At 32.2% G+C, this 18,203-nt stretch overlaps 1 protein-coding gene across 5 annotated transcripts in view; it reads right to left on the minus strand.

The window, feature by feature from the left end:
* The window catches only part of Dyrk2 (Dual-specificity tyrosine phosphorylation-regulated kinase 2), a 279,497-nt gene that overhangs the window by 68,552 nt on the left and 192,742 nt on the right, over positions 1-18,203 (minus strand). Inside the window, exon 1 of one of the 5 annotated variants that reach the window (XM_067045038.1) lies at positions 15,376-15,566. The exons of the other annotated variants lie outside the window; for them this stretch is intronic. Within the exon in view, the coding sequence (XP_066901139.1) occupies positions 15,376-15,429 (54 nt within the window). The 5' untranslated portion in view covers positions 15,430-15,566. Of the gene's footprint in view, positions 1-15,375; positions 15,567-18,203 lie in introns of those variants that run through there. 5 annotated transcript variants of the gene reach the window in all.

Below are 18,203 nucleotides of genomic sequence, written 5' to 3' on the forward strand. Positions count from 1 at the left end.
CAAAACTGAAGTAAACAATAATATGAGGGTCTGGAAGGAAGGTTATAAACATAAGGCTTATACAACAAGTTGCTGAGAAATCCGCTAGGGGCTCTTATGCATTTAACGTTTAATTTGACTTCAAATAGGGCTGCTCACAATCCTATGGTTATAACATTTAACATGGTAAAACATATAACATTTAACACAACATCATGAATACCCCTTTTATTTCCGAAAAGGAAAACCGCTGCACAGATGGTTTTGCAGTGTGTATAGCGATGATGCCTTAGGAGAAACCACCGTCCATAAGTGGTTTGCTCGATTCAGAACCGGAAATTTTGATTTGGAAGACGCAAAGCGCTCAGGTCGTTCTTCAACTTTTGATGATGACCAAATTCAAGTATTGGTCACAGACAACCCTCACTCTACGACAGGGGATATCAAAGAAACGGTTAGCATATCTCATGCACGTGTCTCATAAGCGCAAAGGCATAGTTTTCCATCACGATAACGCCCGTCCGCACGTGTCTTTGCAGACCCGGAAATTATTAGTGTTTGGCTGGGATGTGATCCCCCATCCACCAGACCTTGCCCCAACAGATTTTCACATATTTTGGACCCTTCAAAACCCTCTTAACGGAAAAAACTTTAATTCTGTAATAAATACTGCAAAACGCATATAGAGGAACAAAGGAAGCAAAACGCTCATTTGCGCAAAAATCTGAGAAGACGGAATTAAAAAATTTCCTGAAGATGGCAACATGTAATAGATCAAAATAGGTCATACAAAATTAATTAAAAATATTTACAAGAATCTGAAGTTTTTATTGAAATCACCTGTAAAAAACGCTACGAATTTGTTTGCAACCCAATAAATAAACATATATACAAAAAAGAGGAAGTTACCCTTTCATTTGCTGGGTCCGCTGTATGGTAGTGTGTCAGGTTAGTATTGTTCATAAACACCAAAAAGGAAGAGAGAAGTATTGAAATGTAACGGGAAGGGGAGACGTCACGGGAGTAGAAATAAATGCTGGGAGGTACGGAGCGGTTGACAGCTGTTCCTACCTCGTTGGCCATGACCCAGGAGCTGCTGCCGTTCTGGCCTTGTCCATCCGCCTCCTGGATCTGCTCTGGGCTTCGATAACTCAAGGAAGCTCATCTAACAATAGCCATTTTGGATGGAATCATCCCGATATTTGCATCGATAACCAGTAGTCCAAATGTTATTCGAATAAAAATGTATATTTAGGAAGGTGTAAAATTAGTGTACTATATTTTTCTCCAAATTGAGAGGTACCGAATCGCTGATCTGAGAGCAGGGCGTCCAGTATATTATACTACTGGAGCTAGGTGCATTAACCCGGGAGAGCATTTTGCTTATATTGGGAAATGTTTATATCTTCCTAGTGCTTCATTTGTTTTGTCTACCTTCCGTTAACCCTTTGATGATGTTATTGCCGCTTGTTTATGTTACCCCTTCTTTTACTTCCCTACTTACTCATTTCAGTTTTGCCCTGGTCTCCTCGCAACGGTAAGACAGAGCATTTCTCTCACCAGTAAACCACTAATTTACTAATAAACCACTCTATTTTTTCTCATTTAAGCATTTTGTTCATCTAGACCTTTTTTTTTAAATCATGTGTGAGGCAAGAAGATTTTAGAGCTTTTACTAAATCTGGATTCTTCAGCCCTTGATGGATGAGTACAATTTCAATTTTAAATTGTATTGAAAGTAATCGTAAATATTTTTGTTATCATCCATCACATCTACTAATATAACAACAGTACAAATCATCTACCATGAGATAAATGCTCACGGGACACCTTTTAGGGAACAAAAAAGTAGGACAATCCTGCCGGGATGTATCCAGTTCCTAGAACATAAATCTGCAAATAATTAAAAAAAATAGTTTTATTCAGTTTTAGTGGTTCTAAAATAGATAACTAATTGGCTAATTAGTTAATAATGTACCCAATCAGGTATATTTTTTGTATTTTAGCCTATAACTCCTAAATGATGTAAGTGAAAAAATAATATTAAAACAATTATATTACGTTAAATTTTGCGTCAAATGAGTATCCTAACTTATTAATTCAGTTTAGTAAGTAGTAGTAGTTTAGTATGCCGTAAACTGTAAATCGTCCTAGACCAAAATATGAAATTGTTTTCCAAATTTTGCCCAAAATTGAGTATATCACGCCATAATATTGCATATGGATCCAAACTAACCATGGAAACGTATTTCTGTTATAAAACGGATACTAAGCAGCTAATTAGATTGATAAAGTAAGAAATTGGAAATTTAGGCAAAGTAGTGAGGTGATAAACCATATATTGCTGTATTTTTGCTCGGCCTTCAATGTGGTCTGTTGAAGACCGTGTACAACCAGGTGGTTCATTACCATATCAGTAGGCCGGAATATTAGATGATGTTGTTTTAGGAGCATAATTTAATGTTCTTTATTTGTAATTTGTTTATTACGATCAACCGTTTAGGATTTATAAATGAAAAACCGACGGCTAATGTCAGTATAAACTACATTTTTATTGCGTTAAAATTATGTTGGGTTGCAGTTTATGTATGAAACAGCTTTAGAACTGCTATAGGTTTAGCCATTTTTGTTATTCTCACTTTTGAAACAGTCGATTCTTTCGTCCTTTTACGCTTTCACTGATCAGATCAATAGCTGCTAACTGACTTACAAGACAGCAAGCTCCCCTCTTACGATGCGGTACAACCCGATCATGTTTGGCAACGCCAATAAGCAAGAGGCCGGTGACAGCATCTGGACGAGGAAGCCTGACGAGGAAGTAAACAGCAACTACTTCCTGGGTCTGAGGGACATAGGGGATATTGAAAAGTTGAAAATAAATTGCTAGCCCTTGAGTAAATTAACTTCGGCACTAAGCAATAACTCCCGAGATTTATTACTTATTGTTCGATTGCTAATTAGTGACTGAAACGCTCATTGTGCCTGCGGTAATTGTTAGAGTACTGGAGTGGTGAGGAAAGATTTCTTTCATCCAACAACCTAACAAGTATACGCTACTAAGAATACCATAACAAAGGAATGGGTAAATTGATAAATGTGCTTCCTTGAGGCATCTAATAGTCATGAGCGCAACTTCTCAAGGTTGTCCAATTGGCCAGTAATGACGAAAACATCGGCTACAATGAGTCAACAACATATTGTTGTAAGCAACAACGTATTGTGGTTCAATACAAATACAAGAATTTTTGTTATGTATTTGTTGCAACCAGGACAGGTACAAAGCACACGTGTCTGGCTGTTCATGTAAATAGAATCATCAATGATCATGATACGGCCGGTCCGAAGTACGGTAATCTCTAAACCGGACTGACGATGGGTAAAATAATATTATATTGATTGAATCCGTCACTTCAGTAGTAATTATATGACTGGTTTTATAAGTACTGGTAATAAACCTGTATGGCTAAAATTTTTATGGTGGGGCTTTCCTCTCTTGTTATTCCACTAATTGAAATCTTCCGAAGGGTTAGTTTCCACATTTTATAGCATAGATTAGGCAAGTAAACGAATTGTTAAAAAAAAGTAAAAATATATATTAATATTTTTTTAACTATTAGATTCAGGATTTTTTTAGGGCAGGCGAGTTCTGAATTTCTTCTTATATTTTTTTTAGAATAAAAAACAATTGGAGGTAAATAAAGTTAGAGAAGTAGCTCTAGTGAAAAAAAAATGAAAGGATTTCATACTGAAATGTTAGAAGATTTTACCCAAAAAGAAATTCAAATCATAACACAACCATTAGCTCTTTGTTGATGATCAGAGAGTTCTGGGATGTTTAGGCAGCAGTTCATAATAAATTTTGTATTGTTAAGTACTCTTCATAATATTTTAATAATAATGTTTTTATTTAACTTTTGAAAATTTGAACAAATTTTTTGTCCTATAGATAAAAATAAAATATAAAAGTAGTTTATAAGTAATGAGATAGCTTATAACGTTTTATAAGTAATGAGAGGGAGGAGGGGAGAAATACGGTTACCTTACAATTTATATAATGTTCAAACCAGTAAATCTAGAAAAGATTTACTAGATAAAGTAATAGATCATAGAATTAGTATTAGGCGTATTTGAACATGAATGGAGGAATACAATTGCAGGGTTTCCTCTAAAAAGGTTATAAAAGCAAAATCAAACCATGTGCTGACAAATTGTTTGACCACACAAATTTCTTTCTGACCTAATCTGACAGATGCTGAGGCGAGGAATGCATTCTAGATAGGCAAAGACAAAAACTCATACAAAGGATAATTAAAGTTGTTTATAAAGTTTTCCTCGTTAGCAGATTAATGCTTGTTCGCAATCTGGGCAAACGTATTTTCCTTGATACACCTATATTTCAAAAGGCTTTGTCCAATTCGACAAAACTTGGAGGAAAAAAGTGAAAATAATTCATTATTAATTCAAACACAGCACTCACCATACATTTTATTGTCAAACAACAGATTAAATTTATTAATATTATTTTATTTCTACCCGGCAGATGTAGTGTGGAATCTATACTTACTTACGTGAATGAAAATATTTTTTTAGGTCACGTGTACTAGGTTACGTGATACACACCACAATCTTATTTCGAATCTTAAATCTTATTATATTTATTTAAATTCGCAAATTTAAATAAATATAATAAATAATATCTTATTTTGCTTTGTCATGAATATTCAGTTTCTAAAATGCTATATTCCTCGTTTTGTAACATTGCCAATCAACCATTTATTTTTAAACATTTCGTTCCTTTTCCTTGTATGGTTGTCACTGGCACCTTTACTATGATCGGAATTTTTTTAAAGACAATTTTTTTAATTATTACAATTAAGATCTGTATCATGGAATTATCAGTTTCTTGTGTCTATCTTCATCATTATTGGTTCAAATTGATTTAGAATAAATTTTAGCATTGGAAAACAGTGATTGTCTCAAAATACAATAGGTAAATCCTGGTGTTGAGTAGAATGTAACAATACGATGTTACATACATACGACACTCGAACTACCGACTGTGACAGAATTCATATCAAGGAGACATATCAAATTTTTTGACAGCCTCCAGTACTGTAGGAACCCATTATTTTGGACGGCTGGTGGATGACCGACAGGACGACCACAAAGGTGGCAGACACACACAAACAGACTCAGACTCGACTGAGGATTACTAACTTACTGACAGCCGACATTACGAAATCTGATCATCAGGCAGCAGACTCAACCAATTTGCCAATTTTCAGGCGAACCCCTTTCCTCATTTACCTCTTAAAATGCATTTGAAATGCAGTACAAGATATAATTATATGGTAGTTACCAACCCACTATACATCAAACCCTTTAGATCCATTGAATTAGAAGAAAAAATACGATGCTTAGGAGTTAAGTATTAACATGCACCCTAACATATTGCAGGCCAATTAATAACTTTGATTTGAATTTTTATTAAAAAATAAAGCAGTACAAACGATACTTTTTATTTTGTGGAGTAATATGTATTGACTTACAATCTGAGAACAGAAAAAAAGAAGATAGCTATGGATGAAGGTGAATATCTATCTAATGCATACTTCATCAATTGCCTACCAACCTATATTTTAAGGCAAAGTCTCTAGGCGAAAATCGAATCGTGGCTAAGTAAAGCGTAATTTAATTTTATGAAAACGTCTACAAAATCTTTAAACTCAAAAAATATTGCTTAACCTTGAAACTAAAAATAAATATAATTCGAATACAAATTAATAACTGCTTATTCTAAATAGAAGGAATTATTTTTATTATTTAAATTGATTTTTCGAGCAAGACACGTGGACTAATCTATTTTTAGCTAAGGCCCTCTGCACGGCAGAAACTATTCAAGGCATGGCACGATAAGTTTACTAATTGACGTATCCTTTAATATTCCTGAATTGCGTTTTTTTTTTTGTTTTTTTTTCCCTCGGAATATATAGTTTTTTCTAATTCCAATTTCTATGGTCAGTAATTGGGAATCGATCCCACAGAGGAGTTGATCAGTTGATCCGAGGGCAATTGGCCACCAGGCTGCAAGACATCGATCCGGTGAGGTATAGTCCGGCCCTCAGCGCATGGCTCAGGATCGTCTCTCGGTCTCTGGGGCAAGTAGCAACACGACTAGAAGCCGTTCATTCTAAACACCTTACAAAGTACAGCTTTCGTATTCACTCTAATTCTAGTAAACAGGTCATAGATCAATATGAATGAAACACCTTATCAACATCTTAGAATATTTATTTATTACTATTACACGAAAATCAGATCTCTGATGATGACATCTTCTTACGGAAAATTGAAATCTAAAACAATTTTATTCTTTAGGTTTTTTTCGATTTTCCGCACCCTTTGTAAGCAAATTATCGAACACCGGTTTTTATTATTTCTCCCCTTCAAGACGAGACTATCAGATACCAAAAGTACTGCATTCCCTAAGAAATTACTCTTGATTTTTGGAGAAAATTCTAAAATAACCGAAACAACCTTTATGACAGAAATAAATTAATCTAAATTTCAAAAATTGTATAAGGACTTGAACTTGCATAATGGAACATCCTATCCCTATATATAACAAATTGTTTTATCCACCTTAACAGTTAAATTTTAATTCTATAAAACCGGTAAATGATTGACGTAATTTAAGACGTTTCGATCCGATGCCCATAGATAGGTTGGTATCGGAACCTCATGAGATGTGAAGAAGGTGCTTTAATTGTGGTTTTTATTTTATTAACATATCTTCCAATTAAGGTGTGTTATAGCCTATTTAACTGTTTAACTGAATTTTGGTTAATTATTACTCTTGAGGTAGATAATAAAATTTGTAATACATATTTACGATGTCCCATTATAAAGGTTCAATCTTATATAATTTTTATCTCTACAATTTTTGGAATTTTCTGTGTCATAACAACTGCACAGTAAAATACAGAGTATATATATATATATATTAGGATTTCGTTAATTTTTTAACTTTCTCCACTTGTTTCTTCTTCGTCAGTGATACTCTAGAATTTCATATGGAATGGAGAACTTTTTTTTATGGAGTGAAGAAGATTTTAAGACGGATCTATATTCAGCACATCTTAAATCCGTCCTAAGGGGAAGAATATAGAAAAATCGAAAGTAATTTTATATGGTTTTTGACGATTTGCGTAAAATGGGTAAGTGGAATGGAAAAAAAATCTGAAGATATTGTATCTTATACAATATTGTTTTAGAATTCGATGAGAAGATTTCAAGTATCTCGTAAGAATTGTTTATAATTAGTGATGGATCCCTAGCATCAAAGGCGGTGGAACCTCGATAGAACTGAGAGTCATGAAAAGGAGGTTCTAATTTCGAATTTCAACTACGAAATCATTGTTACATTTGCAAATTTGAGCCAAAAATCAATTAGATAACACTGGCTCGAAAAAAATAATATTCAGCTGAATGATTCATGATATCAGTTCAATTATTTCTTTCCCTGCCAATAGTTCTAGTTTGTTTAGGTTACTGCCGCGATCTGCGGGAGGGGGAAAACCAACTGTAGTTGCAACAGGCAAGAAGGCTCTTTTAAAATCATATCTTGAGACAGGATTTCCATGTTACTGCAAATTTTATCCCATCGAGTACCGTGATTTAAACCTATTGTCTACCCGATAGACGATCTTCGAAATGATGTATTGAGAATTAAATGATTGAACCTAATTTCTTATATGATATTCACATAATGTACGGTAACATTTACTTTTTTCTTTATTGTATTTAAAGCGTGAAATAGAAATATATGAGGTAAGGTACAGCATCGTTTAAAATGAGACTGATTCAACATAAACAATTTGATGAAAAAAAATTCTAGGAATAGTATTAATAAGTGGTCTTGGGTAACTATGAAACAATCATTCTCGAATATGTGTCATTGTCATACAAAAGTTCATTGTTCTTTTTTTTAAATTTGGATTCTCCCTGCGCCTCCAGGCCTTCATTTCGTCTGTCTTTGTAGTGGTTAGGTGCAATTTCATATTTCAGTTTTACTTTTGATGTTTCATATACAGTTTCTTTTGATTCAATCAAGGTTAGATACGGTTTCCACCTATAAAATATTACCTATAAATTAAATATTAAAGTTGATTTCAGCAGTATGTGGGTGTTTTGTATACAAAATTACACATTTTGGAGTTTTATTGTACGATTTAACATTTTTTTTTTTTTTTTTTTTTTTACTGAACTAAAATCAGATCTCTAGTTTTGAAACCATTTAAGTTTACTCGACTGACCGAAGGTACTAAAATGGCCCCTCAACAAATAAATGTCTCAATTATGACGACAGATCATTAAGGAGAGCTGATTTTTCGAATAATTTTGTTGAATGGGTTTGTTCGATTTTATGCTCTTTTTGCACGCAAATCGAAAAAAAAGTATTTGTGGTTTTTGGTGATTACACTTACAAAAAAAAGTGTCCGATATAAATTCGTTTTAAACGCTGATTTACTAACAGTACCCCCCAAAAAAAACATTACCTGCTATTGAAAATTCCTTACTTAGGTGCGCTGAAGAACTTGAGATAGAAAAATAAAATACATTAAAAATAGACCATATATGCCACTGTCGAGACACAACAGAAATCAAACAGTTCCAAAAGTTGAAGGTTTTATATGGAGATATAAAGTGGCTAAACGGAGAAAGTGAACACATTTCAAGCAGATATGATCCTGTGGCTGACGCGGGTTTGACGAGGGTTTTTCCAACTCTTTGATACATAAATTGGCATTGGAAGGAATACCGAGTTACAATCAATGGAGTTTGGCTCTACATATTTCTAAGGCTCTACATATATTCAAGAACTGGGATTAAACTCAAAAACATCTACTAGGGTTTTCCTTATACACATTATCTACAAAAAAGATAAAAAAACAAAGGATTCAGAAAGTCAAAGGTTTGTACCTTAGCTTTACTCCTTCAGAATGACAAAAGTCGAAAGATTTTATTGTCTGGCCATTCAGTCCACAATAACCTTTGATTCTTGGTATATGGATTTGATGACTTTCACTTGATTTGCTGGCACTCTTCCTTTAGTCATCGCATATCTCCTGTCGCAGAACAAAGACAGATAGACTACCTCTCCATGATCCCATGCATTTTCCAATGCCATCTATAAAGAAAAAATGTGCTCCAGGATATGTCTTTAGGTTCTAAAAGCATCTTGGCTCTTTGACATGTCCTTATTCTACAACGGCGCCTCCCAAACGTTTTTCGCCGCGGTAGCATTATTGGACAAAAAATATTTATCGGCATTCGGAAGTCCCAAATCGTTGAGAAGGACATTTAACTTTTATTGGACGCATTTAACTTTTTTTTAATTTCAACTTTTTATACATTCTCGGACTATACCATTTAGTCATAGGCTTTTCTCAGCTTAATTTCAAAGACCGCTTATTACACCTCATCTTCCTCGCTTTCAACATCAATAGCGGGATAATACGAGTGTATAGTATGATTATGATGTCAACGGTCTTCTCTACTGTTTTTTTCCTGAAAGAACTATCTCCAAACTTCCAAAAGTTCAGTCGGCCACCAACTTCCCATGTGCATCATTTATCATCATCACAGGCTTTGCCTTTTGTACCCACCAAAGCCTTAGTAGCATGAGGCTTCTAGCTTAGAACTTATAAATTTTTTCTGTGTAGTTTGGCCCAGCTGAATTCATCTCATATCCTCTTTTTTGAAATCCTCATTTTTGATGATCTGACTACTCTTTTGGCTTCATTTCTGTTCCTCACTAAACTTATACCAGCGGACAGGAAGTTAAAGTCTGCTAAATAATTTCCCGGCCTTCACAGCTCTTTTAACTTTAACTCCACCATTTTACAGATAACTAACAATCTGGACCACCAAGACTTAATTTGAACACATTGTAAAATTTATATTGTAAGTAAATCATAAAAAATAATAATCAAACATTCAAACAATCAAACATATTCTTGTACAAGAAACAATTAAGAACCAGGAAAACTGACATTGATATTAATAATGAAAATTTTAACTATAATTGATGAAACGTATGTTTTTTTTTTTTAAAAATCTCTCTAGGTCGTGGCCTTTAGGACTTGTTGTGAGAGTTAATGTGACCCCTAGGCTAAAACGTGTGGACTTTTGCGTGTCGCCACAATCTTTGGGGTTAGTCAATACCAACAATAAGCGAACCGGTAACCTTTGGATCAATATAAATATTATTTAGTTCTTCGTTTAAAACAAAATAAAATTTTTTCCAACCGTCTATTCTAAATGATAAGTAAAACTAGTATACTAAAACAAAAAATAAACATGTTTGATAGAAAAAATAAAGAACTTCAACAATCGGTAAGGATGATTCAGTAACGCTCATAATGGTGTGAAGATGAAGTGTTATCTAATGAGTGAGTTCAGTAAATGTATAGTGGTAGGAATACCAGGCACACAATTGTGTATTATAATCCAGACCGTGCACTAGATCTTGGAACTGTTCCAAAGTACCTTAACCTGCTATGCGGTTCTCATTCTTCAACCATATTTACGATTACGAAAGAATTATTTACCGTTAGGGACTAGCAACATATAAATCAAACAGAAATAACTTTGTATTGCACGTCTTCACCATTTCCTGATACTATATAAATAGTGTAACCTTCTTTCTGACATTTATTAGTTTTTATAAAACAAAATCACGCTGTCGTCATAATTGTATGATTCTTAAATTTTGGAATCAGTAAAATTTGGAATTCTACGGAGGTATCATTTCATATTGAGGTTAGTTGATATTTGTGGGGAAGCTGTTATATTCCTTGATCATTGGTATATGATGATGGCTCGACAAGAATTTCAGATAGCATGATTTGAGCAGGATTTCTGCATGGATGCAGATAAATTTGATACCAAAACAAAGGAGACTGCTGGATTAATGGAATGTGGTTGATACCAGGAATCTCCAAATAGACACATAATTTTGATTCACGGAAGATAAGTGATTGAACAGCTGGAAGAAGAGCAAGAATCCGCACACCATTAATTCATATATTCATTCGAGAACACAACACGCAAGGACACTCGAGTCAACAGGAATTATTAACTGTTGCACCATCTTCTTTTATTAATAGCCCATGCCTTTCCGAAATAGATCTCAAGAATTGGTCCAATTTAAAAAAAAAAAAATTGATGGGTTTGTAATATAATAAACTGAATTTTTTAAGAAAAAAATTGTTTTTTTTTGTTTGATTGTTGAAGAAAAAATGAAAGTAAGTTTTATTAATAAATATCAATTAAAAAGGATAAAAAAACCTTTGAAAGGTACCATTAAGGTTTACCTAATTTTATACAAAATTATATATTAATAAGAAAAACTTGTCAGAGGTTTATTCTATATCTATATATCATTATTGTATTTAAGGGAGTTTTTTTTTTTTTTTTTTTTTTTTAAATTCTGCTTACTTTTAGCTGTTTATTAACTAAGGTCTTCTATATCTTATAAACTTTTTCCAAGATTTAAAAATACTCCATCAAAAACTGCATGAAAATGTCATTTTTTTCACATTTAATCATATTTCACTTTTAAAAACTTAGTTTCTCTAGTCTTTCTGATTAATATTTATTATTAAAAACTGAATCCAACTAACAAAACAAACAATCAAAATAAAGTTGTTTATAATAAGAAAATTTTATTTTTATAAACTAACAAACAAAAGTTATCAAACTAATATCAATATTATTTTAAAAGATAATAACAATATCCAAGTATTTTTGCTCCGGTTCCTAATTTAGTTTATTGTGGACCGATGTTTAACGGAACTTATTTGATCGGTGTAAGATTTTCCATATGAGAAAATTATAAAATTAATTTGCCCACTAAAACCGCTCTTTTTTAAAACCACACATAGCTGCTAAGATGAAGACCCATCGGAAGACAGATGATTCAGTTAATAATACTGGAAATAAGTGTATAGTTGCTATAAATTAGTTAAATGAAATTGAATTAAAAAAAAAGATAAAAAGTATTTTAATAATAATTATAATTATTCATATAAGTTGTTTTCTTTCACACAAGCCGAAAGAATTTTTATTCGACGTGTTCTTCTTTCTGAATGGCCTTATTTTCACTAATGGAAATAATGCTCTGCGATAATTAGTGAGAAGATTAATATAATGAACATTGGCAATCAATCGAAAATTTGTAGCGTTTTATAATTAATTACAGCGATTAAGTAAAATGAATGGAAGTGTACTTACGGCAGTCATGTACAGCTCCCTGGAGAAGACAGATCTGCCAATGGAACCTAACTTCCAACGCCATTTAAAGAAATTCGTTTTCTCAATGTCTTGGGTAACGGCTTATTGGAAGAAAGCGCGACAAATAACTGGAGATAAAATCGTTGCTGGATTCAATGCGATAAGGAATGTTTGAATTCAACTTAAAGTCCAGTGCAACAACAAGATGATGTTGGAACAAATTGAAGGGTGTAATAATTATAATACATCCATCCATATTAGAACGAAAATTGAACCCCAGATACTATCCATTATATAATAGTGGTTTATATATAAAAAATTAACGCAAGATTTTTTCCTAATTAAGGGTACACATTTTATGAAGCTGAATACAGAATAAATAATTATCTTTATGATCGAAGTTGTATTCGGGTCCTCGGAGTTAGTAGCACAGTGCCTTACCACTGAACCACTCTACTCCCGCATAGTTCTATCATTAGTTGTTTTTATCAAATAACCCATATTTCAGTCATTGTTTGTTTTTTAAATTATATTATATTAATTATAGAGCTAGTTGCATATCTGGTAATAATTAAAAAAATCGTATAGTTCTAGCTTATATACCATTGCGGACTACACTTCCGTGTACGACCGGATCTTCTTCGGAAAAGTCTTACAAATAAATATTTCATTTCAGTTTATTATTTTGCCACCGACTGATGGATATTGCCATCTGAGCCCTACTTCATAATAAAGTACAAACTAATACTATTAGTCTTACTAATAGTATATTTATCTTAATTCAATTATATGGACTTGTACAATAGTAACTTGTACTTTAGCGTTTTTTAATTCCTGTAATATCACTAATAGTCATCCCTATCATGAAAATAATAAGTATTAGTATTATTAACACACTAATTTCTACACTTGTACTATGAACTAATACTATTAGCTTTCATTATGAAACAGGGCCGTGGTTGGACCACATTTTTTGTACTCTACTGAAAATATAAATAAATAAAACAGATAAGCAATATAGATAATTTTTCATGTATTTCTATATCGGCTCGGGTTTTAGTTGTGAAGTGAGGGACGATAATGTTCATAACTTTTTTTATTTCGCTTACCTGATTTTACAATAATTTAAAGTAATGTTAATTTAGTTTACACACAAATTTTCGTTGCCTGGCATTCCTATGAAAGATTCTCGGCATCTCTTTACCCAGCCGGTTCTGTTTTTAAAAGAATTTTCTGTTCAGAGAATTTAAAATATTATCGTCACGCAAATTATCAAAATTTTCTAAACATACCATCTAGTTCATGATTTTATCAAATATTTAAGTATATTCAGTAGCTGAGGGAAGCCCAAACTAGAACTAACTCTCTGGAATGAAATTCTCAGGATTCTTGCGAATCAGAACCGAAAATTTACGTTCCTAACCACGAACTCTATATGTTCATCTATGTTATTATTTTCTTAAGTATCCATAATAAAACTGATTTATTAATCATAAAATTTCGTATAATATAAAGGTTATATAGTGTGTAAGGTAATATTCTCGTGTTTCCAAACACTTCAATAGCATTTCCATGCTAATTAGATAGAAATCCAACTTCTGATTTTTATGATGTAATACTAATTTTACAGTTTTCTAAATGATTGAGCCCAAATCGAATTAGATGGCAATAACAGGTCATTATCCATTATGAGAGTAGACGGAGAATGAGCTTAATGTTTTATAACTGCTATAAATTATAAAATAATTAATAAGCTTCATAAGAGGATGAATTAAAAAATAAATGAGACCTTTAAAGACTGTTAACAACGCCTGTTTCCCGACCGAAGGGTACATTAGTATGAGTGTGAGTATTGGCATCCAATCGCCAGGTTCACCCCATATCTAATGTCGAGTAATAATATTTTTCTGGTAGAACAGGTAAAAAAATCGGATTTAAAACCATGATTTCCACCCTGATAAAAACCCATAATATTTGTGAAATAATTATTAGTGAATCACAATATTATCATAGAATTAGATTCAATGCTATCTCCTGAATGCGAAAACAATAAAAATTTAATTTAATTATCTTTTGAATTTAGATGATTCAACATATGAAATAATTTTATTTTTCACTAAAAAGTACTCGAGTACTCCACTTAATATAAGAAAAGAAATTATAAATATTTATCAGACAAATGACGAAGAACATTGAATAAGAAATATCTTTAACATTTTTTTTTTTTTTTTTTGCTAGTAAATACAAATAAACAACGCCTTCTCATTTGTATGAATTATATATTCCTCTTGAGTTAATCATGTTAGTAACAAATATTATATTAACTGAGATTGCTCTGGACAAGTAAAGTAGTGGTTTTATCTCAACAATAAATTCCTTCTATCCACAAATAACAACAGTCCACCGTTACAGGTATTTTTATATTAATTAATAAATATGTCGAAGGCTTAAATTGCGACAAACGTAAACACTGAATTAAGAAAAATTAATTATAATCAAAGTAGTCCAGAATGTATTAGATATAGAATATCAACAATGTTATTCAAAAAATAGAAGAACCTTCACTTCTTAGAACTTATTTTATTTTTTTATAAAGCTATGTATACGTATAGGCCTATTGATATATATATATATATATATACTATACAAAAACCTAATTCCAGGAATATGGCACTATGGAATAACTTCCATGTAAACAATTTCGCCTATATAACATAAAATGCGAATGAATGCTGGTACTTCATAGAGACAAATTGATTTGTTATTTATTGAGTAATAATTACATGAAATATATACTGGTTTCATTATATATCTGTAGTTTCATGTAAATATTAACATTATTTTTTTCTTCCACATAAACATAATACGAAACCTCAACCCTCACTATACACTTTTATAGATGAAGTTGTGGCCTCTAAAAAAAAAAACATTTTTTCCAATAGAAGCTACTAAAAGTAGATCAACAAGAACATAACAATAATAACAATAGCTACAAGATGTTCCAGAACAAGATATATCCAAGGTAATAGTGTTCTGTGCCGCCGACAATATAACAACAAGAACAAGATAAGAGACACGATGATTGTGTATTGGACTCACCAGGCACCTGACCCTGGTCTCCGCCCGCGACAGAGGGTATGTATTGAATGCCATGCCATGGTGGAACTGGGTACTTCCAGCCTGGAGCTGGAGGATCGGTGAGCCGAGTCTGTCCGAGGATGTTCGGCTCCTGTCGGTGTCAACCACCTCGCGCCAGCCTTCCAACGGCAGAGGTAAAGGAACTACTGCGAGATGCTACTAGAATACAACGAAAGAAAATTGAATTTTGAAATATACACTAAATACTATTCGCCTAAAGAAAAACCTAAAACATCTGATTAGTAAAGAATCACGATGATTTCATAATAATATTGGATCTGATGAATGAAAAGTAATCTTCCTTGTTTTAATTATTTTATTAAAACCAATAACGACGTCACCCCATCATCAGGTATCTGATTAAATTATCTTCTAATTACATTTCGTGTTCTCCTTATTAGCCTTGTAATGCTAACAATAGCATATTATTGTCAATAATATAAATACTAATAATTAAAAATACCAACATATTATACATAAGGAGATCTGAAATACCTTTCTTTTATAATACTTTTCTTTCACAATACCTAATTACAAATTAAACTCATTCAGAAGAAGATATAACTTTAAGAATAATAATATTGTTTATTTAATGTGGGACTGACTAGTCCCTATAGGATAATAATACATGCATCGACAATAGGCTTTAGAGACTTAGAGTATAATACAAAATTATAAAACATCATAAAATATCTCTGAAATAATAAATTGGAATAGAAAAAAAAAATAAAAACAATAATTAACAAAAAATGTGTAAGAAAAAATAAATAAACAGAAAACGGATTAAATACTGTCATCCACCAAGAGGTGCCTAACTTCTAATAAAATAAAATGAAAAAGAATCAAACACTAATTAACTAAAAATAATTAACAAGAAGGAGTAATTAAAGCTTTAAAAAAAAATCAGAAATGCCATCTGTAAAAAAAAAAATATATTCTCTAACAAATCATAAATCGTAAGGTATATTCTAACAATAAAAAAAAAAAAGATGAAGTAATGATAATTATATGAACATATATTTATATTTACAGATTCTAAACAAACATTGACATAATAAATAAAAACTTCCAATAATATCCATGTTGAATTTCCTCTATATTTCTATCCATATACAAATTTTATTTGAAAGTTTTAATTGTTATTATTTGGAAATGGGGTGGACAGGAGGTGATTAAAGATACGGGATTTGAAGGTTGGAAGGGTATTAGAGCGAATATATATTACGAATGAAAGGAGGAATGGAATTCCATAGAACGAAGAGCGGGTTACGAAAGATCTGTCAAAGGCAGCGGTTCGGTGGGGAGCTACATATAAAGTCTGATGGCCGTCAACGGGTGTTGCGGGAATGGATTGAGGATCTGAGTTGAAGATGTACAATGGACGTCGGGATTGTATAATTTGGTAGAGGAGGGGTAAAGTCACTTCAACTGTTTATAACATAGGGTGACAGAGGAGTACCTGGGGACCCCGCAGATGATTCATATAAAGCGATTAATCACTTTTATCACATTATTTTGCTTCAAGACCCTCAGAGACACAACCATAAACCGCACAATAGTCAATGTTAGGGAATATTAAGGAGGCAACGTGGCAGTAATAAATAGTGCTTCAACTATCACTGCCTTCACTGCTGTGTAATAGTAAGCGCTTCTAACTACGAACCACATAGATGCTATAGCAACAAAATAAATTGGTCAACATACAAATATTTATGTAGCAGCAACTAATTCGATAGGATTTATCCCTTAAATTGTCTCTCCAGGCACTAGTTTATAACAACAAAATTTGGCTAAAGTTGACTAATACATATACACACTTACACGACACACACACGCAATGTATTAATTTCTTGCAAGTAAGTTCGTAGCTCTCATCACATTGGTGAAATACTAACCATTAAGTTGAAACATTATTTCAGTGAACCACCATCTAACAGGTAAGGAAAATGGAAGAAAAACAAATTTGAAAGGTAAAGTTATATTAACAATAAATTCAGGTTACCTCCCATCTATCAATGAAGTTTACTTTCTTTTACTAGAATTTTTTTTTTCTTTGAATAATTTAACCCAAGAAGGATTTGACCAGATTTCCATTTTGAAACACTGCGGTGATAAAAGATGCTTTGATTGCTTTGAAAAATTATGTTTACAATAAGTAGGAAAGAAGTCAGGTGAAGGAGGCAAACGCAATAATGATATAGACCTTGAATTTTCACATTACATAATGTAACAGGAATGCCATTCCGGATTTTTATAGAAATTTATATTTAATTTCATGCATTTATCAAACAGCTGATGAAATATCTTTAAGAAATGAGCCGTTCGGTCGTAAAGCACGCTAACTGAATTTTTTTCATGGTAGTAAGTGTTTGTATCAATTTGGGTTTTTAAGACCCATTTCAGAAATCCTTGAAAGAATTTTTGGGAAATAAGTTTCCTTAAGAGAATAATATTAATAATAAGTTATGTTAAGTGACGACTAATTGAAGGTGAAACATTGTAAGACGCAACGAACCAAATTTTATTTTACATATATGGCAGTAAAATTCTATAACTACATATTTGAAAGATTTCAATAAATTAAAAAACACAAATCAAAATTAAATGCAACAGAAGTGAAATTCTAGATTAAAATCATAGAACATTTGCAATGAAAAAAACATTGTTCAAAGGAAGTCCTTTATTAACTAAAAAGAAACAATTTTATAAAATAAGATTGTTGTTAGATGAAAGTTTCAGATTATTAAACCAATTTAAAGGCAGTGTAAATTGCACATAAGGCCAGGAAA

Source organism: Halyomorpha halys, unplaced genomic scaffold (assembly GCF_000696795.3).
Source record: "Halyomorpha halys isolate HHAL.00 unplaced genomic scaffold, Hhal_1.1 Scaffold251.1, whole genome shotgun sequence".
Lineage (NCBI taxonomy): Eukaryota > Metazoa > Arthropoda > Insecta > Hemiptera > Pentatomidae > Halyomorpha > Halyomorpha halys.